General features: G+C 38.2%; 1 protein-coding gene across 1 annotated transcript; it reads right to left on the bottom strand.

Moving 5' to 3' along the window:
• Nucleotides 1-16069: 16069 nt before the first annotated feature.
• LOC129902805 (protein METHYLENE BLUE SENSITIVITY 1-like) lies at nucleotides 16070-16797 on the bottom strand. Its single transcript, XM_055978216.1, has one exon. The coding sequence runs from the start codon at nucleotides 16591-16593 to the stop codon at nucleotides 16276-16278; it is 318 nt and encodes a 105-aa protein (XP_055834191.1). The 5' UTR covers nucleotides 16594-16797; the 3' UTR covers nucleotides 16070-16275.
• Between the last annotated feature and the right edge of the window lie 4686 nt (nucleotides 16798-21483).

The following is a 21483-nucleotide window of genomic DNA, read 5'->3' as shown; positions in this document are numbered from 1 at the left end:
TGACAGCCCAGCATGGGCACAACTTGTAAAGCTGCCTAGTTTACATTTGTTTAGGATTATTCCTTTGGGTTTCTCAACCCTTGTCTGTATTTATAAGTCCCTTGGACAGTTTGTAACATTTGTTCAGAAAATATATCACAGAAAATTGGCTCCTTGGCCTCCAAAAGCTCTCTCCCATTTGCTCTATCTTTGTGGCTGCTTTGTGTGGATTGTTTGTAGACTTCTTGCGGTTTGTTCTTGCCTTGTGTGCAAGATTGTGTTAGGACTTAGCCTTAACTTGCCTTGAGTTCGCAGTTTTTAGGTTGTCCCACGCGGCGTTGAAATAGCCCCGTGACAAGTGGTATCAGAGCAGGCTCTCAGACATGACGTTACCGTCGCAGCACACTGAAGAAGTTGTTCAGGGAAGAGAGGCAGGCATTCACAAGGAAACTGCCAAAAAGCGTGATAAAAGTAGGGGCAGGGATCGTTCCATGCCCCCAGCCAGTGGGAGAAGCCACGTTGCTGACGATGGCGATTGCTCAGCAACCAGCCAGCTCGACGAAAAGATCATCACCGTCGAGGCTGGCCTGACGGCACTGAACGGTCGTCTTGGTGTTGTAGAGAAAAACATCAACACCCTTGAGTCCATCGCCCTTGACGGGCTGGACGAGGTTAAGGAAAACCTTACCGAGCAAGGTGAAGAGTTTAGAGAAGGGCTGTCCACCCTCGAACTCAAGCTCACCGAAGCTCTCTCTTCCCTAAATGAAGAGATTGCAGCCTTGAAGACGCGGGTAGAAGAATCCGCCCTTGCAGGACCTGCCAACCCTGTCAACGTTCGTGAGACGCGAATAGAAGCTCCCAGGCCAAAGGAGTTTCGAGGAGACAGAAGTGCCCAGGATGTCGAAAATTTCCTGTGGCAGATGGATGCTTATTTTGAGCACGTAGTTATCAGCAGCGAGGCTGCCAAAATCAGGACAACAGCCATGTACCTTAGCGACACAGCCATGCTGTGGTGGCGAAGGAAGAAAGCAGACATGGAGAAAGGGGACTGCACCATCGACACCTGGAAGCAGTTTAAGAAAGAACTCAAGCGACAGTTCTATCCCCAAAATGTAGTTCACGAAGCTCGCAGGAGACTGAGGGAGCTGAAGCAGACTTCCACCATTCGTGAATACGTGAAGGAGTTCATCAAACTCACCCTTCAAATTCTAAGTCTGTCCAGAGAGGACTTGTTATTCTACTTTATGGATGGCCTCCAGAACTGGGCAAAACAAGAGTTACTGAGGCGACAAGTCGGCGACGTGGATGAGGCCATTGTGGTGGCTGAATCCTTGGCAGATTTCAGGGCAGAGTCCTCAAAGGGGAGGGACAACAGGAGCAAAACTGTTCCTCCCAAAGCAGACAACAACTGGAACAAAGGCAAATCCGTTCCGAACAAGGAGAGCGACAACAAGAATCACAACCGCAACCAGCCTTCGCGATTCCGCAGAAACTATGAGGATCGTAGGAGAGGCGCCCCTCAACGCGAGAGCTGTTACTTATGCGGGGAAAATTCACATGCTCCCCGAAATTTTCCGTCACTAGGTAAACTTACTGCCATGATAGCTGCCGAGAAACAGTACAATCAAGGAGCAGGGCAGGCCGCCCAACAACCTGCCAACCCTGAGCAGAAGAAAGACAATACTCTTGGGTTGTTTGGTCACATGACTTTGGCTGCGCTTGCCGTCCAGCCCTTAAAGATCAGACCACGTGAGTCATTGTTTGTTGATGCAAAGCTGAACGGACAGGACGTCCGGATAATGATAGACACTGGAGCCACTCATAATTTCATGACGAAGGAACGGGCCCGAAGCTTGGGGCTCGCATATGCGTCCAGCGACACCATGTTGAAGACTGTGAACGCCTCTCCCACTTTTGTCAATGGGATTGCTCCGAAGGTACGACTTGCGTTAGGGGTATGGGAAGGCATGACATACTTCACTATCGCCCCGATGGATGTTTTCGATGCTGTTCTTGGGCTAGATTTCTGGTATGAAGTCAACGCGTTTATTTCGCCGCGACTCAACCAATTGCACATTAAAGATCCAGGTGGCTCGTGCGTGGTGCCCCTTATTCGGGTACCGCAAAAAGGCATCCAATTGTCAGCAATGCAGCTCATCAAGGGCTTTAAGAAGGGTGAGCCAACCTTTCTTGCTGCATTAGTCGAGACCAATGACAGCCCCCTAGAGGCAGCGCCTCTTCCTCCCGCAATTGAGAAAGTCCTTGATTACAATAAGGACGTGATGCCGGAGGAGCTCCCCCAGCGGTTGCCACCGCGAAGGGAAATTGACCATCGGATTGAGCTGATTCCCGGGGCAAAGCCGCCCGCCATGACCGCTTATCGCATGCCGCCCCCCGAATTAGCCGAGTTGAAGAAGCAGTTGGAAGAGCTGCTGGACGCAGGCCACATCAGGCCGTCCAAGGCACCCTTTGGTGCGCCCGTCCTGTTCCAGAAGAAGAAGGAAGGGACGTTGCGGTTATGTATAGATTACCGAGCTTTGAAGAAAGTCACGGTAAAGAACAAGTACCCGATTCCTTTGATCGCGGACCTGTTCGATTGCCTGGGCCAGGCGAAGGTTTTCACCAAGATGGACCTACGGAAGGGCTACTACCAGGTCCGGATTGCTGAAGGGGATGAGTCAAAGACGACTTGCGTTACGCGCTATGGAGCTTTCGAGTGGCTCGTCATGCCATTCGGACTGACAAATGCTCCAGCCACATTCTGCACATTGATGAACGAGCTATTCCACCCATATTTGGATCAGTTCGTGGTCATCTATCTGGATGATATTGTCGTCTACAGCAACAGCATGGAGGAGCATGCTGAACATCTCCGCAAAGTATTCCAGGTACTAAGGCTCAACGAATTGTGCGTCAAACGTGAGAAGTGCAGTTTTGCACAACCCATTGTGCAGTTCCTGGGCCATACTATCAGCCACGGTGAAATCAGGATGGACGTGGATAAGGTCCAAGCCATTCTGGATTGGGAGGCCCCAACGAAGGTACCCGAGCTTCGGTCCTTCCTTGGCCTCGCCAATTATTACAGGCGGTTTATTTCTGCCTATTCCGCGATTGCTGCCCCTCTCACAGACTTGTTGAAGAAAGGTCGGGAGTGGATTTGGGACTAGCAATGCGACGCAGCCTTTGAGAAACTGAAGGTTGCCATCACTGAAGAACCCGTCTTGGCACTGCCTGATTTTTCCAAGGCCTTTGAGATACACACTGATGCATCTGACTTTGCCATCGGTGGTGTGTTGATGCAAGAAGGTCACCCAATTGCCTTCGAAAGCAGGAAACTGAAAGACGCCGAAAGACGTTATTCGGCACACGAAAGGGAAATAACGGTCGTTGTCCACTGCCTAAGGACTTGGCGTCACTACATATTGGGTTCCCACTTTGTCGTCAAGACGGACAACGTCGCGACAAGCTACTTCCAAACCCAAAAGAGCCTAACTGCCAAACAGGCTCGCTGGCAAGATTTTCTGGCAGAGTTTGATTATACCTTTGAACATAAACAGGGAAAGGCCAACGTCGTTGCTGATGCACTCAGCCGCAAGGTGATTCTGGCCCCCCTTATGAGCTCAACAGTTAGCACCATCACTAAGCAAATTAGGGAAGGCATGCTGCAGGATCTGGTGGCAAAACAACTCCTTACCTTGGCTCAGCAAGGAAAAATGAAGCGGTTTTGGGAGGAAGATGGCCTGCTTTTTACTACTGGCAGGCGACTGTACGTCCCAAGGTGGGCTAGCCTTAGGCGTGCATTGATCAAAGAGGGACATGATTCTGCCTGGGCGGGCCACCCTGGGCAGAAACGGACGTTGGCGTTGGTAGAGTCCTCTTATTATTGGCCTCGCATGCAGGACGACATAGAGGTCTTCGTGCGCACTTGCCTTGTCTGTCAGCAAGACAAGGTCGAGAACAAAGCCCCAGGCGGCTTACTGGAGCCGCTGCCTGTTGCAGAAAGGCCATGGGACAGCGTCACCATGGACTTTATCACCTGCTTGCCAAATTCTGAGGGATTTGGTACTATCATGGTCGTGGTGGATCGCTTTTCTAAATATGCGACCTTCACAGCCACATCGACCAATTATAAAGCAAAGGAGGCTGCTCGTCTCTTCTTGAGGGACGTGGTGAAGAATTGGGGCGTGCCTAGGCACATCATCAGCGATCGGGACCCCCGATTCACTGGAGCATTCTGGAGGGAACTGTTTACACTACTCGGGTCGGATTTGCACTTTTCCACCAGTTTCCATCCTCAAACTGATGGACAAACTGAGCGGATCAACGGACTGCTGGAATGCTATCTGAGGCATTACGTTAGCGCCAACCAGAGAGATTGGGCGAAGTTGCTTGACACTGCCTAGTTTTCATACAACCTACAGAAGAGCGAGGCGACCGGCAGGAGTCCCTTCGAGTTGGCTACTGGACAGCAGCCTAATACCCCACAGTCTTTGCCCGCTGGAGTTGGCTTGAGAAACCCAGGGGCGTATCATATGGCCAAGGCTTGGGAGGAGCAAGTCGACTTGGCCAGATCGTATCTTGACAAGGCAAGCAGAAAGATGAAGAAGTTCGCCGATCGTAAGCGGCGCCTTGTCAATTACCGTATCGGGGATAGGGTTATGATAAAACTCAATCCTCGACAGTTCAAATCCTTGAGAAGCGTCAGCCAGAGCTTAATTCGACGCTACGAGGGACCCTTCGAGATTACTGCCAAGGCTGGCAAGATCTCATACAGGGTAGACCTGCCCCATCATCTAAAGATTCACTCGGTCTTTCACGCCAGCCAACTGAAGCCATATTTTGGCGACATGGAAGATCAGGAACGGGGGCAGACCGGACGTGCGTAGATTTTCATTGCTCCGCCAACCGTGGATAAGCAGGTCGAAGCTATCATTGACCACCAACTCGTCCGCGGCAAGGGGTGGAATAACTCTAATGCACAATTCCTAGTCCATTGGCAAGGAACAGATCCGGCGGAGGCAACCTGGGAAAGGTATGAGGACCTATGGCAATTCTGCGACAAGGTCCAACACTACCTACATTTGTGCGGCGCCGAGGTCGTCGCCAACTTAGGTGGGAGAGCGTGTGCCGTCCCGCTTGGAGGTACACTGGACTTGCACACTGCTGGCCCTTCAGCGCCAGCCTATGGCCCAGCACTGCCAGCAGGGCCAGCAGACACGTCAGCAGACAGAGTAGCATGGGCGCCTGGCAAGCCAGCATGGGCGCCTGACAGCCAGAATAGGCACCTGACAGCCCAGCATGGGCACAACTTGTAAAGCTGCCTAGTTTACATTTGTTTAGGATTATTCCTTTGGGTTTCTCAACCCTTGTCTGTATTTATAAGTCCCTTGGACAGTTTGTAACATTTGTTCAGAAAATATATCACAGAAAATTGGCTCCTTGGCCTCCAAAAGCTCTCTCCCATTTGCTCTATCTTTGTGACTGCTTTGTGTGGATTGTTTGTAGACTTCTTGCGGTTTGTTCTTGCCTTGTGTGCAAGATTGTGTTAGGACTTAGCCTTAACTTGCCTTGAGTTCGCAGTTTTTAGGTTGTCCCACACGGCGTTGAAATAGCCCCGTGACATAATAGGTAATAGATCGCTCGATCAGTTAAAATGTATATTGGATTTATTCAAACAATTTTAAAATTGTTAAAAAGCAAGATGGACAATGAATTGGATGTCCACTTGCAAGTGTTGTGTGGGGCCCACTTAAGTGGGCAATTTGCCCACTATTTTTTTCTTCCTTTCTAACTTTTCCTGTCTATAAATAGCCTATGTTTTTGGCAGTGAAAAATACACAGAGAACGAAAAATTTCTACTACTCTCTCTATATTTTCTTACTCTTTCTCCTTTATAAAATTATTAAGTTAGTTAATTTATAACACGTTATCAGCACGAAGCTCTAATTTTTCAGAAAATTAACTTCTATATCAGGTATATCTACTAAAGAAATTTAATTTTTAAGTTATCTTTGTTACTTTCAAATTAATTTTCATCATGTCAAACTTGTCAAAATTGGAATTTGTGGCACTTGATATTTCTGGTAAAAATTATTTGTCATGGGTACTTGATGCTGAAATTCACCGTACCGCTAAGGGTCTTGGTGATGCTATAATTGAAGGAAATACAGCATCAAGTCAGGATAAAGCAAAGGCTATGATTTTCCTCCGTCATCATCTAGATGAAAGCCTAAAAATGGAATACTTGACAGTGAAAGATCCACTTGAATTGTGGAAAGACTTAAAAGGGAGGTATGACCACCTCAGGGCAACGGTATTGCCAAGGGCTCGTTATGAGTGGATGCACTTACGATTTCAAGATTTTAAAATCGTAATTGAGTATAATTCTGTTGTATTTATAATAACTTCCCAATTAAAATTATGTGGGGAAAATATAAATGATGAGGACATGTTAGAAAAGACACTAACTACTTTTCATGCCTCTAATGTAATATTACAGCAGCAATACCGTGAAAAGGGTTTTAAAAAATACTCTGAATTGATATCATGCCTTCTGGTGGCTGAGCAACATAATGCCCTTTTAATGAAAAATCATGAAGTCCGTCCCACTGGAACTACTCTGTTACCGGAGGCAAATATGGTAAAAGCACATGGCCAGTCTGAAAGAAGACAAAATAAAAATTACGGCCACAATAATGTGCGTGGACGTGGCAATGACAGAAGACGATTTAATAATCGTCGTGGTGGTGGTCAACATAAAAGGGAGAACAATATCAGTTCTCAAAATGGCCCTTCAAGAAGTAACTGTCATCGTTGTGGTATGAAAGGCCACTGGAAAAATGAATGTCGGACGCCTGAGCATTTTGTAAGACTTTATCAAAATTCTTTTAAAAGAAAAGCAAATAGAGGTGGTGCCTCTTCTTCTAATGCTCGGATAGAGTCACACTTGGCGTTCGAAAATAATGTTGAGGCAAGGCCTTTGAATAATGATAATATTGAAGCAAATCTGGCCTTAAGGGATGATGATTTTAATGACCTCAATGATATTACTCATTTGGAGGTTGAAGATTTTTTTAAGGATCTTAATTGATGTTTAATTTCATGTTTTTCAATATGTTATCATGTACTTTGAATTATTGTGTTTTTACGTTTATGTATTTGAAGAAAAAAAATCAAGGTCATATTTTTATGATAATTGTATATTGTTTATTACATTGTGCTATTTTACAATGTTGTAATTAATTATTATTAGTGTGCTATTATTTAATCTTAATATCATATTATTACTAAAAATAATATTCGCCTTATTTAATGTCATTATACTAATTGTTTATTCTTGTTAATGTTTTAGACATTAATAATATATAATGATTGTATTATTTTTGTCAATAAACAAATTATCTATACATGATGAATAATATTATATTAATGTTTTATAATATTTTATATTTGTTTTTAATACTTGTGTATAATATTTATTTAAGGTTAATAAGTATATAATTCCATAAACTAAATTATTGTAACATTCATCATAATTGAATCATATAATTTTTTAAATTCTAAATTACCATAATTTAACTTTTAAAAAAAAGGGACTTATGTTTTTTTAGCAAAATTATTACTTATTTTATTTCTTACAATGCATTTTTATTTTATGAAGATAAATAAATTTATCAGTCTTCAATTGGATTCAAGATGAATAATGGAGATATGTGCATTTTGGATAGTGCCACAACTCATACGATATTAAAAGAAAAGAAATATTTTTGTCATTTGATTATGAAAAAGGCCTATGTCAATACAATATCTGGTAGTACAAAATTAATTGAAGGCTCTGGAAAAGCAGCCTTATTACTACCTGGAGGAACGATATTGGTAATTGATAATGCATTATATTGTAGTAAGTTTCAAGGTTATTCGCCAAAATGGCTATCATATTGAGACTGCAAATGAAGGAAAGGTTGAATACCTTTATATTACTACAATAAATATGGAGAAGAAAATTTTGCACGAAAAATTACCTGCACTTTCTTCTGGGTTGTACCATACAAATATTGGTACTGTTGAATCACATGTCATTGTAAATAAAAGGTTTACTGATTTTAATGATTTTATCATTTGGCATGACCGGTTGGGCCATCCCGGTTATAATATGATGCGCAGAATTATTGAGAATTCACATGGACACACTTTGAAGAATCAGAAAATTCTTCAATCTAAGGAATTTTCTTGTGTTGCTTGTTCCCAAGGAAAACTGATTATCAAACCATCAGCAACTAAGGTTGGGATTGAATCCCCTGCGTTTCTGGAACGTATACAGGGTGATATATGTGGGCCAATTCACCCTTCATGTGGACCATTTAAATATTATATGGTCTTGATAGATGTATCTACAAAATGGTCACATGTGTGCTTATTATCAACTCGCAACATGGCTTTTGCGAGATTGTTAGCTCAAATTATAAGGTTAAGAGCACAACTTTCAGATTATGCAATAAAGACAATTCGTCTTGATAATGCTGGTGAATTCACATCTCAATCATTTAATGATTATTGTATGTCGGTTGAAATAAAAGTTGAGCATCCGGTCGCTCATGTACATACTCAAAATGGTCTAGCAGAATCATTGATTAAACGCCTCCAATTGATAGCTAGACCATTGCTAATGAGGACAAAACTTTCTATTTCTGTATGGGGGCATGCTATTTTGCATGCAGCAGCACTTGTGCGCATAAGGCTAACAAATTATCATGAATTTTCCCCATTATAGTTGGCGTTTGGAAGGGAGCCAAATATATCCCATCTTAGAATATTTGAGTGTGCGGTATATGTCCCAATTGCTCCACCGCACCGCACAAAGATGGGTCCCCAAAGAAGGTTGGGAATATATGTTGGGTATGAATCTCCTTCTATTATAAAATATCTGGAACCTATGACTGGAGATTTATTTACGGCAAGATTCGCTGATTGTCATTTTGATGAATCAGTATACCCAACATTAGGGAGAGAACATAAGCAGTTGAAAAATGAGATAGATTGGAATTCATTGTCACAATCTCATTTAGATCCTCGAACAAATCAATGTGAGCAAGAAGTTCAAAAGATGATTTATTTGCAGAATATTGCAAATCAACTGCCGGATGCATTTACTAACCTTCCACGGGTTACTAAATCGCATATCCCAGCTGCTAATGCTCAAGTTCGAGTTGATGTCCCGGTAGGACAACTTGTTCAGGCAAATGAGTCTAGGCCACGCTTAAAACGTGGAAGACCATTTGGTTCCAAAGATAAAAATCCTCGAAAAAGGAAAGGAATAAATGATCAAGATGATCATAATTTGGAGGCGAGTGCTCAAGAAAAGCCCAGAGACACAACAAATGGTGATACCACCAAGGAGGTCCAAGTACCTGAAAATAATGAGAATGAAGAAATCTCAATAAGTTATGTCTCGACAGGAAAACGGTGAAACCGAAATAATATTGTGGTCGATAATATTTTTGCTTATAATGTTGCCATTGAAATAATGCAACAAGATAAGGATCTTGAGCCAAAATCTGTCGATGAATGCAGACGGAGAAATGATTGGCCAAAATGGAAGGATGCAATTCAAGCAGAGTTAACTTCACTTGAAAAACGTGAAGTTTTCGGATCAATAATCCGAACACCTGAAGGTGTCAAACCAGTAGGGTTCAAATGGGTTTTTGTGCGTAAATGAAATGAAAAGGGTGAAGTCATAAGATATAAAGCACGACTTGTAGCCCAAGGTTTTTCGCAAAGACCTGGCATTGACTATATGGAAACATATTCCCCTGTGGTGGATGCAATTACCTTCAGGTATCTAATGAATTTGGCAGTTCATGAAAAGCTTGAAATGCACTTAATGGACGTGGTCACTGCTTATTTATATGGCTCATTGGACCACGACATTTTTATGAAAATTCCTGAAGGGTTAAAAGTGCCTGAAGCATACAAGGATTCTCGAGAAAATTGCTCAATAAAACTTCAAAAATCCTTGTACGGGTTGAAACAATCAGGGCGAATGTGGTACAATCGTCTTAGCGAATATTTGCTAAAAGAAGGATATAAAAATGATCCAATTTGCCCTTGTGTCTTTATGAGAAGGTCTGGATCTGAATTTGTCATAATAGCAGTATATGTTGATGATTTGAATATTATTGGAACTCCGAAAGAACTTTCAAAGGCAGTAAAATGTCTGAAAAAGGAGTTTGAAATGAAAGACCTTGGAAAGACAAAATTTGTCTTGGTCTACAAATTGAACATTTTACAAATGGGATATTTGTCCATCAGTCAACATATACTGAAAATATTTTAAAGAGATTTTATATGGATAAAGCACACCCATTGAGTACCCCAATGGTTGTGAGATCTCTTGATATTAATACAGATCCATTTCGACCTTATGAAAATGATGAAGAACTTATTGGTGCTGAAATACCATACCTTAGTGCAATTGGTGCATTAATGTATCTTGCCAATAATTCTAGACCAGATATAGCTTTCTTAGTAAACTTGTTAGCAAGATTTAGTTCTTCCCCAACACGAAGACACTGGAATGGAATTAAGCATATATTCAGATACCTTCGAGGTACCATTGATATAGGATTATTTTACTCAAATGATTCCACATCACAATTGATCGGTTATGCAGATGCGGGATATTTATCTGATCCCCATAAAGGTCGATCGCAAACAGGCTATTTATTTACATGTGGTGGTACAGCTATATCATGGCGTTCAACAAAGCAAACTATGGTTGCCACTTCCTCAAATCATGCAGAGATAATAGCCATTCATGAAGCAAGTCGAGAATGTGTTTGGTTAAGATCAATAACTGAACACATTCAAGAAACATGTGGTCTTTCTTTGACAAAAGACGCTCCAACAATATTGTATGAAGACAATGCTGCATGTATAGCTCAACTGAAGGGAGGATACATCAAAGGAGACAGAACAAAACATATTTCACCAAAATTCTTTTTCACTCATGATCTTCAAAAGAAGGGTGAAATAAATGTCCAACAAATTCGTTCAAGTGACAATTTGGCGGATATGTTCACCAAAGCATTGCCAACTTCAACCTTTGAGAAAATGAGATACAAAATTGAAATGCATCGTCTTCGAGATATTAAGTGATATTTTCATCAGGGGGAGCAAAATACGCGTTGTACTCTTTTTTCCTTAGTCAAGGTTTTATCCCACTGGGTTTTCCTGATAAGGTTTTTAATGAGGCAGCACTCAAGGCGTATTATCAAATGTGTGTACTCTTTTTCCTTCATTAGGCTTTTTCCTACTGGGTTTTTCCTAATAAGGTTTTAACGAGGCACAACATCTATGGATGTTCAGAATAACTATGTATATTATTTTTGTAAAGTTTTTATTGATACACATTTCAAGTGGACATCCAAGGGGGGTGTTAAAAAGCAAGATGGACAATGAATTGGATGTCCACTTGCAAGTGTTGTGTGGGGCCCACTTAAGTGGGCAATTTGCCCACTATTTTTTTCTTCCTTTCTAACTTTTCTTGTCTATAAATAGCCTATGTTTTTTGCAGTGAAAAATACACAGAGAACGAAAAATTTCTACTACTCTCTCTATATTTTTTTACTCTTCCTCCTTTATAAAATTATTAAGTTAGTTAATTTATAACAAAAATGCATTTGATGTCTTTTTTAAAATAAAAAATAAAACAAGAAGAATAGTTGCCTTGAATAATGTGATGATAAAACAATCACATCTCACGTAGGAAAGCACACTTTCATTTGGAATCCAAGGTAGCGTTCGCTTCAAAAAGTAGCGCAAGTCATAAAGAGAGAACTTTTCTTTCATTGATTGTAAAATATTTTGCAAAAACTTATCTTTAGCTTTTTGAATCAAAAGCCACCTAAGAATGGTATTTCCATGAATCAGAGTGGAGAGAAATAAAGTTATTTCCATAAATCAGATTGGAGAGAAATCAAATTTTGGGATGTTTGAATTGACTTTTTTTAGGTAGCTTATAAATTAAAAGTCATAAGCTGAGAATATTTAATTTTTGGTTTTTGATTTTATTTATTTGTGTATTTTTTCAGTCTCAAAGTAGGTGCTTAAAAGTTCGTTTTGTGCTTCCCGAACACTTTCAAAACTAAACAGAGCTTAAAAGTTTAAAGTCAAAAGTTAATTAAAATTAGGGGTGTACATAGATCGAATTTGTTTGATTTGTTCAAATACCTAACCAAATCATTTATGTCGGATTCTTAAATCTATAAACTAAATCAAACTAATAAAATTGGAGTTTTCAACCTCGGAATTTTTTGAATTTCTTCGGATTTTTCAAATTTTCGGGCTGTTTTGATAAATAGTCATACAAACATATAATTGACTTGTGTTTCGAATATTTCTCTAGTCCTATCAAAATAAAAACTAAAGTATTTCTTAAGAAAATAACACAAAATATGATATGAGTGATAACACTAAAATATTCAACAGAAAGTAATAATGAAATTGCATAAAACAAATATTGAAAATAAATAAATCATAATGAAAATGATCATAATTTAAAAGTATTAAATCATGCTACAATAAGTCTAATAAGTATTACTTGCATGATTAAACACTAAAGAAAAACTAAAATTAAATTATTTATTTTAATTGTCTAAACCATGTAAAACTAAAAAATAAATATTCAACATTATTATCGTTCTTAGTGTTGAATTAATTTTTTTGTTAGCATTAGTATTTATTTGATTTTGATTTGAGCTTTATTAGAGTTGCTAATATCTATGAACTATAATTTTTATTGAACCATTCAAAATTCCATGTCAAACTTGACATAAGATATTAAAAGATATAAAATATGAAAATGCATAAGAAATATTTATAACTTATATCAAAATAAATGCTTTTATGTATAAAATAAATATTAAAAATTAAATATATAATGTGATTGATCTTGAATTGACTTTTTAAAGTCAAAATCAAATCAAACCAACCCAAGTATATTCATATTTTTTTCAATACCAAATCAAGTTAAATTAAATTATTAATTAATTTTTTTCTGAACTTAACTCAATTTGCGATTTGATTCAATTTTGTTCATCATTGCTTAAAATAAGTCAAGCAAAAAATCCGACTTTGTTATACGCGCCAACTCCAAGCCGCTAACATGGACCACGTCTTTCTTCATGGACCATTTCTTTTTATATTTTTCTGCTGTTCCTTTTAAGTAGTATTTTATTTTATTTTTGAGAGAAGACAGTCAAATCAGAAATTTGAGCTTTTTTAGGATAAAAAAATGTTTTTATGTGTAATATTGGTAGAAATGGAAACAAAAACAAATAATGTATTAAAGGGGAGAAAAATAAGAGTATGAAGAGTGGAAGCTCTCTACAATCTTGGTTGCCCATGGAAAATCTGACAAATATGGTCAGAAAAGTAGTTTGTTGTAATTATTGATGGTGATTTAGCTATGAATATTGAAATTTTTTGTAAGTTTTGATGGTGAAAATGTTGTGGTGTAATTCAGATGGTGGGTGGTCGATTTTTTTTGTGGTAAACATGTTGATTTAGTGATAATAATAATGGTTTTAATGGTGGTGTATAGTTGAGAAGAAGCAATTGGGGCAACATGATTTTTTCTTTTGAAATCTCAGATAAAATGTGACATGGCATTGACGAGACGATTAGTTTGAGTGTAGGACGCCAGATTGATTTGAGTGTGAAATAGACTTTTCGGTACAAGTTCACGTGGCTGCAATGGTGGTGGTTTTAAATGTACTGGTGATAAATACATAAATAAAGAAATATTTGTAAGTTGGGAATAAGTATTTGTGTCCTTGGCATTCAACAGTTGGTTAGAAGGGGGTGACAAACAATATTTCATTTTGCAGTTACTTCCAAGTCAGTCATGTACCAAAGAGTATTATCAGAAAATGAAGCACGATATACACAACACAAAGTTCAATGTATGCGGGAACATAACATAAAATAGGATATTGATTCCACTCATGTGATCACAACATAAAGAGTACAAGTTGCAGCCAAAACATGTACAAGAGAAGGCAATAAGTAAGATTCAGAGCTTGCAACACAGGTGGATTGAAGGCAAACAGAATAGATTTACCTGAACAAGACATGCCACTCTTACTCTTTAGCACCGCCTGTCTACATGAAAAAAAGGCAGATTAAAGGACTCTTAGTCAACAACTAGAGAGCAGCGCAACCGAGAAAAACAGAGATGTACACGTAGATTGACTTTCACTAAGAATATTTAACTAATGATGAAATGACTAGCTGGAAGAAGTAAGAAAGCACTGAACCCAAGTAATGCAATTACAAATTAAGAGATTATCATGTCATTACAGAAACTTTGTATGATGCATGCTTAAAGTCCACCCATAAAAGGATTGATTATCCTTTTCATCATGCAGACAAGAAGTGTGTGCACAATGTAAATAACTATTGTTATCCTAGGCAGACAAAAAATTGGATCTCACAGTCAAATACATATATTTTATCCAATAAGTTTACATCTCTATGAGAAAGTAGTAAGGTCTGCGTACATCTTACACTCCCTAGACCCCACTTGTGGATTTCACTAGATATGTTGTTGTATCCAATAAGTTTACACTGACAATTTGCTTGCAACATAAGCAAAGTTAAAATAAACAAGGCACATGACTGGCAGTAAAACCAAACATAAACCGGGAAAATGTACTGGCAAAGCTTGCCTGTGGTTCTTCTAATCCAGCATTGCAGCATAGACAAATACAATCCCCTAACATCATCCAAGTAAAAACACACCGGAATTTACTGGGCAAGCAAATCCGACAAACTTCTTAACATTTATTGACAGCCACCAAAACTATTTTGAATGTAATATGAGTTAATGGTGTAAAATATGTGGGCACATAGATAACAAAAGATGAAAGCAAAACTTCATAGCAATAATAATTCTAGCAAAATTCAACAAAAAGCTCTGAAGCGTGTAATCTTAATATAAGTTTCTTTAACAACTTCCTTTCTGTAGCTATGGTCTTTTTTTCTGTTTTCTCTTAGACTAATGCCTAAGCACCTTAATATTTGTACCCAATCAAAATCATATCCGAGTAAGAAAACAAACACAAGAGCAAAGGTGGCATCAACAACATTCACTATCAGCCTTTAGTTAAAAATTCAATCAAGCACCCTTTTCCCTTATTGTCCAAATCAATACACCAAACTCTTCTACCCTCCCAAAATATCAGCACACAAGCAGATAGTAACTCAAATTACACCACTAGGCATAATGATGCCAGAGCTCTACCCTGACAAAGTAAATACATCAGCAGATTAAGATACCAATAAAATCCAGTCTAAGAAACAAAAGGAAGAAAAACCATCATACATAAGTGAAAAGTAACAGAGCCAAGATCTGTAATTCTTGCATCATGTATCAAAACTTCCCTAAGGTTTTCTCCAAAAACTCCCATCTAAAGAAACTTCTCCTTTTTCTTTTCCTTTGTTCAACTTGAAGCAGAAACTAAAATACAAGTGAACATTATAAAAGATAGGAAAACAAACTATTCCAAAAACAACCCTCTCTGAAGAACATAAGCAGTAACTTGCAAATAATCAAAACACATAAATAACTATAGCAGTAGAAGCTAAGCAAAGATTCCATATATTCATGCCCACGGGTCTATCATCCATTTAACATCAAAAGATCAAACTTTTCCACGCCCTTAATAATATAAGCACAACCAGAAATACACTCAAATTACATAATAATCACTAAATGTCATGACCTTAAAGCTCTCTCACAACAACAATAATACATCAGCTAAGTTAAACTACCAAGAAAATCCCACCAAACGTAAAAAAGGAAGTAATTGTACAACAACAACCACAACATACCCAGTGTAATCCCACAAAAGAAACCATTCTACAACTAATCCAGTTTAATCCCACAAAAGGAAACCTATATAAAAGCAATCAACAGAAAATTCCAATCATTGGGGTCCTGTATATTCTTATGTCTTGAGTATAAAAGTTTTCCTAATCCCTATCCAGAAAGCTGGCCGTGTTTCTCAAAAAAAAAAGGAACATCAAAACATAATCACAATCACATATATAAAATATATATGAAAGCAAATTATATCCAGAATAATAACAACCCCAGAAGAAGCGCAAGTGCAGTAGCATTAACTTCCATATAAGCCAAGAAACATATGATAAAGATTACATCACCAGAAACTAGAAGTGGGTTCGATATTATTCATATGATGCCCACCACAAGACTATGTATCCCTAAAAAGCAATTCACTTCTTGAGACTTCCACGGATACCAGGTTTAGGTTTGGTGCTTGATTCAGCAACAACAGTGGCATGAAGATTGCTGAGTTTTGTCTCATCAAAAGCAATCTTTGGATGTTTAGCATCATGATGGATCTTCATAGATTTGATATCAGGTGCAGTCACTTTGCAAAGCGGGCATTCAAGCTTCGCATGTCCACCTTTTTCAATACCAGACCTATCAGCTAAGCCAGCCTTGCCGCCGCCCCTGTTGGTCGTTGCTGCGTCGATCTTTGCAGCTAATTCTTTCGCCGTGTGCTTCTTTGGCTTTGCTTTGCCGGTCATGGTGGTGATTGGATGGATGGATGGATGGGTAGGTGGGTATTGGAATCTTTGCTGTAGAGGATTTGAGGCGAAGGAAACTGGGGAGAGAAAACCCTAGGGTAGATTTTGTTTCGTATTTGAAGGGAGGAGGGGGGAGATGTATAAAGGGCTTTTCCTCTTCTTCTTTTTTTACCCTTGCCGAAAAGAATTTGTATGATAAGAAATTTACTTAGTTATAAAGGTTAGTGGCTTGGATTTTGTAAAATTTATCATCCATGCCTTTTCTTAAAAGTTTACTTGAAAAAAGATCTCGTTACTAAAATATATCATAGATGTCCTTTATCTTTTATAGTTATTTATGTATTTATATCTTTTTTTACCTATATATCTATATATTCTCTCTCCGTTTCTTCTCTCTCCTTGCTCTCAGTTTTTACTTGCCAACAACTGTCGCATCACCTCTTACGACTACATCGAAGAGTTTCTCTCCCTTTATTTCTCTTTCTTGGACCAAAAACACCCGAATCTAGGGCTTTTGACACCACCACAGAACACTGATATATGCCGAAATACACCTTCTCCAACAATTTAGGGTTCCTTTCTTCTTGTTTCTAGGTTGGGTTTCAATTTTCAAGGGCAGAAGTCAACCACAATTGCTCTGGTGAAAATCATTTTTGTAGCTAGAACAAGAACATCAACTCTGATAGAGTTTCACCTATCCACCAAAAAATCAATCGCCCACACCAAGTTGTATGTTCCTTTCGTCCATGCCAGATGTTTGACAACAAGGACAACAACGGACATCGGATTCTTGGAAGTAAAGCCCCAACAACAAGATTTCAGCGACCAATTTCAGCACCAGATTTTGACAGAATCTAACAAAGTCAACAAAGTGACAGAAAAACTACAAAAACCCAAATATTTCTACCCTTAAATCTTTATTTTCTCCTACTGTTTGAGTTCTACATCTTTCTTATCAGTTCTATTAGTGTTTTTCTAGGATCTCATCTAACTCTTTTGTTGTCTTCTGTATCTAGTTCAATATTGCCTACTTTCTACGTTTCCATTCTGTTGGGTGGTGTTATTATAGACTAGATTAGGGAGGTGTTGCCCATTCTATAGCATACTTTGTGTCATTGTTCTCCTCTTTGGTTTCTTTGATCTACTGTATACTACCTATTACTTTCTTTCTTTATGATTTACAATATAGTTCAGGCTTATATGTTTGTTTTAGTGTTTGCCTCTGTAAATTACACCTTTTTGGTCGTATTAGTGAATGATAATAGACTAAGGTCATGTCTTAGGTTGAGGGCGAGGAATAGGAGTGGTAAGTGGGTTAATGGTTCCCCTAGGTTGAGACTAGGTTCTTGATAGAGAAGTCCATAGATCTAGTGAAGATTCTAAAATGAGGAAGATAAACGTAGTATGTATAGGAGACTAAATGGGTAGGTAACAAGGTGTGGGCAGGTTTATGTTGTGGTACTCATAGGGCTCGAGGGGTAGGAATAAAGTAGGAATTTTAATAGATGGGGACCTTAGTAATCAAGTGGTGGAGGTTAGGATGTTTAACAACAGAATGATGATGATTAAGCTAGTCGTTGGAAGGATTGCTTTGAATACTATTAGAACTTACGCGCCATAAGTAGGTGTTGACGAGAAGTACTTTTGGAAGGATTTGGATGAGGTAATAAGGGGTATACCGCACACCAAGAAGATATTCATTCGTGTAGATTTCAATGGCCAAATTATGGCGACTTCTAGTGGCTTTAATGATGTGAATAGGGGCTTTGGTTTTAGGGGATAGAAACGGGGGTGGTACCTCGCTTCTTGATTTTGCTAAAGCTTTTTAGTTGGTGATAGCTAACTCATTCTTTCCAAAGAATGAACAGCACTTGGTTGCATTCCGTAATGTTGTGGCTAAGACTCATATTGATTATTTAATCTTAAGGAAAGGCTATAAAGGCCTTTGTAAGGACTACAAGGTTATCCCGAGTGAAAATCTTACTACCCAACATAAGTTTTTGATAATGGACTTAGAGATTAAGCGATGGAGGAGAAAAAAGAATCTATATGACCAATCTAGGAGTAAATGGGGTGGCGTGATCCCTGCCCTCTCCAGAAATATGAAGGAGAAGTTGATGGTGATGGGGACTTGGGTGAGCATTAGGGATGCAAAAAGCATGTGAGATAAGACAACTAGTCGAATTAAGGAAGAAACTAAAGAGGTGTTAGGGGTATCGAGGTGCAACAATGGTGGTCACAAAGGGGATTGGTGGTGGAACGGAGAAGTTCAAGGCAAAGTGGACGCAAAGAAAGTGCAAGAAAGAGGGGGAGGAGATGCATAAGAATAAGGAAATTTATAAGGAGACAAAGATAGAGGCTAAGTTAGCAGTTACTGCAGCTAAGATGGCAACCTTTAAATGGTTGTATACTGAGCTAAGAGACAAAGGTGGAGATAAAGGCTCGAGACTTGGATCGAGTAAAGTGCATCAAAGATAAGGAAGGCAAGGTGTTGGCAGAAGATACGCTCATTAAGAAAGATGACAAACTTACTTCCATAAACTTTTGAATTAAGAAGGAGACAAAATCATTGTGTGGGTAATTTGGATCACTCTGAAAGACATCTTTATTTTGGGTATTGTAGGCAGATTAGAGTTGAGGAGGTTAAGCACGTTATTATTAGGATGTGCACAAGAAAAATGATCGGACTAGATGAGATTCTAGTAAAGTTTTGGAAGAGCACGTATAGGATAGGTATGGAGTGGTTGATTGGTTTGTTAAGTTCATTTTTAAGACGAGTAAGATTTAGGAAGCATAGAGGTGGAGTACAATATTTTTGTTGTACAATAACAAGGGTGACATCTAAAATTATAACAATTACGTGGGTGTTAAGTTGCTAAAACACACTATAAAAGTTTTATAGAGAGTGGTGGAGTTGAGAGTGAGGAGGAGGGTGTCTATTTTTTTTAGAACCAATTTGGTATCATGTCAGGGCGATTGACTCTAAAAGTCATCATCTTGTGAGAAGACTAGTAGAGAAGTACCACAAAATAAAGAGGGACTTATATATGGTGTTCATTAACCTTGAAAAGGCCTATAAAAAAATCCCAAAGAAATTCCTTTGGAGATGCTTCGAGGCTAGAGGGGTTATCACACCCTAAGTCTACATTCTGGATATGGGCGGCACTCAAAACCATTACTGGTCCCAAGTGAATTCTTGATATGTCTTACTACTGTATTGATAGCTATAATTATGAGAAAGCTTTTCAAACGATGAGCATGCAATAAATTTATAATTTAAAATCTAAAATTTATATAATATGCATATATTTGTAAAACAATGGTGAAAACTATAACTAAATTGACTTGTCTATGAAACCTCTAACATAATGAAGATAGGTTACAGGGATAAAACCCCAGGCTACCAGAATACTCCACTAACAACATATACTAACTAATAATACTCAAAATAAACTCGAGCTTTGTGACAGAAAAGATATCTCACCAAAGCTCGATAAAGGTGATCCAAATGATGCGTCAGATATCATGAGTACCTGAATCTGCAATATAAAATAATGCAGCATTGAATGCATTAATACATGAAATATATGGTATGTAAAATAATTAAATGTAAAAATTGGCTAAAATGAACATACTAAAGCTAAATGAATAACTCTGAAGATAGACTGAAATAAAGACAACTAAATAGTAATGCATGCATGTGTTCTTTAACACAAAACTTTATGACTGAGAATCTGCATCAATAGAAAATACTGAAAAAATATAATTTTCTTTTCTTGAAGAGTTTCTGTAATCGACAACCATCACGTGATCCTCATAATAATACAATATTTACCCCACATTGCCGAGCCATCGTATACCTTGCTAGGTTAAAGGATAAACTTAACTAATGGATTCTTTATCTAGGCCCTTGCCAGGAGCATTTTGAGTAGTTTCCCGAACTAATGGCATGATCCTATCTTATGCTCGCGACGCAATTATGGGGTTTGAATTATCTGATCCTTACCCAACTCAATGCTCAATAACTGTAAAGTTGTTCTACATTAGGGAAAATGACCCACTTTAGGAGAAAATTGATAATCTGATACTTTGAGCTTATGCTCAAAAACACTTCTTTAAAAATGAACTGAACTTCACTTTACTTTAAAATTTGACTATGCTTTTCTAAAAAACTGACTATGCTTTCTTAAATCTGAGATATGCTTTCTTTAAAGCTGAACATGTTTTCTTTAAGAAATTGTCTATACTTTCTTTCTGAAATTATATATCTTGATGCAAAAATATATTTTCTTAAAATACTTCTAAAGTAATGCACTTGAAGCAAAATGTACTTTTCTGAAATCCTTCTAAAATAATACATTGAAGCAAAAATATACTTTTTGAAATCTTTCTTGAAAGACTTCTTTAAAAGTTGTAATATACTTTACTCATAAAAACAATGCATGAGAAATCAAAATGACAAGGTATTCAAATAACTTTACTCTTGAAAGTTTTTCCTTAAACCTTAAGTATATTCTTGCATAATATGATATTGATATTTGTTTTATGACTATAATACTTGTAACAAATGATTTGGACTTTTACTACATGAACCCTAACTAGAAATTTACCAATATTTGAATGTCCCTATGTAATAATTGAGTCTAGAACCATGAACTGTGAATGGGATTAAACATGAATGTAGCCTTAATAAAACTTGAAGGTCCTTTGTAGTTTTGCAAATTGAACCTAAATGATTGAATAGAATTAAATGTTGTCATAAATGCATATCTAAACTACTCTTGAAAGATGTGATTGGGATTGATTGGCTAATATAAATGGTTGAGAGGTTTGATTGTGATAGAATTGATGAATTGATAAGAGTCCAAATGAGACTTTTCAAATGATTAG

The sequence above is a fragment of the Solanum dulcamara genome, chromosome 1, assembly GCF_947179165.1.
Source record: "Solanum dulcamara chromosome 1, daSolDulc1.2, whole genome shotgun sequence".
In the NCBI taxonomy this organism is placed as follows: domain Eukaryota; kingdom Viridiplantae; phylum Streptophyta; class Magnoliopsida; order Solanales; family Solanaceae; genus Solanum; species Solanum dulcamara.
The sequence above is the reverse complement of the archived record's forward strand: the minus strand, read 5'-3'. Positions and strand labels throughout refer to the sequence as shown.

What these genes read in the sequence shown, in the direction of transcription:
- LOC129902805 (XM_055978216.1), bottom strand. Translation starts at nt 16,593, where the DNA reads ATGACCGGCAAAGCAAAGCCAAAGAAGCACACGGCGAAAGAATTAGCT.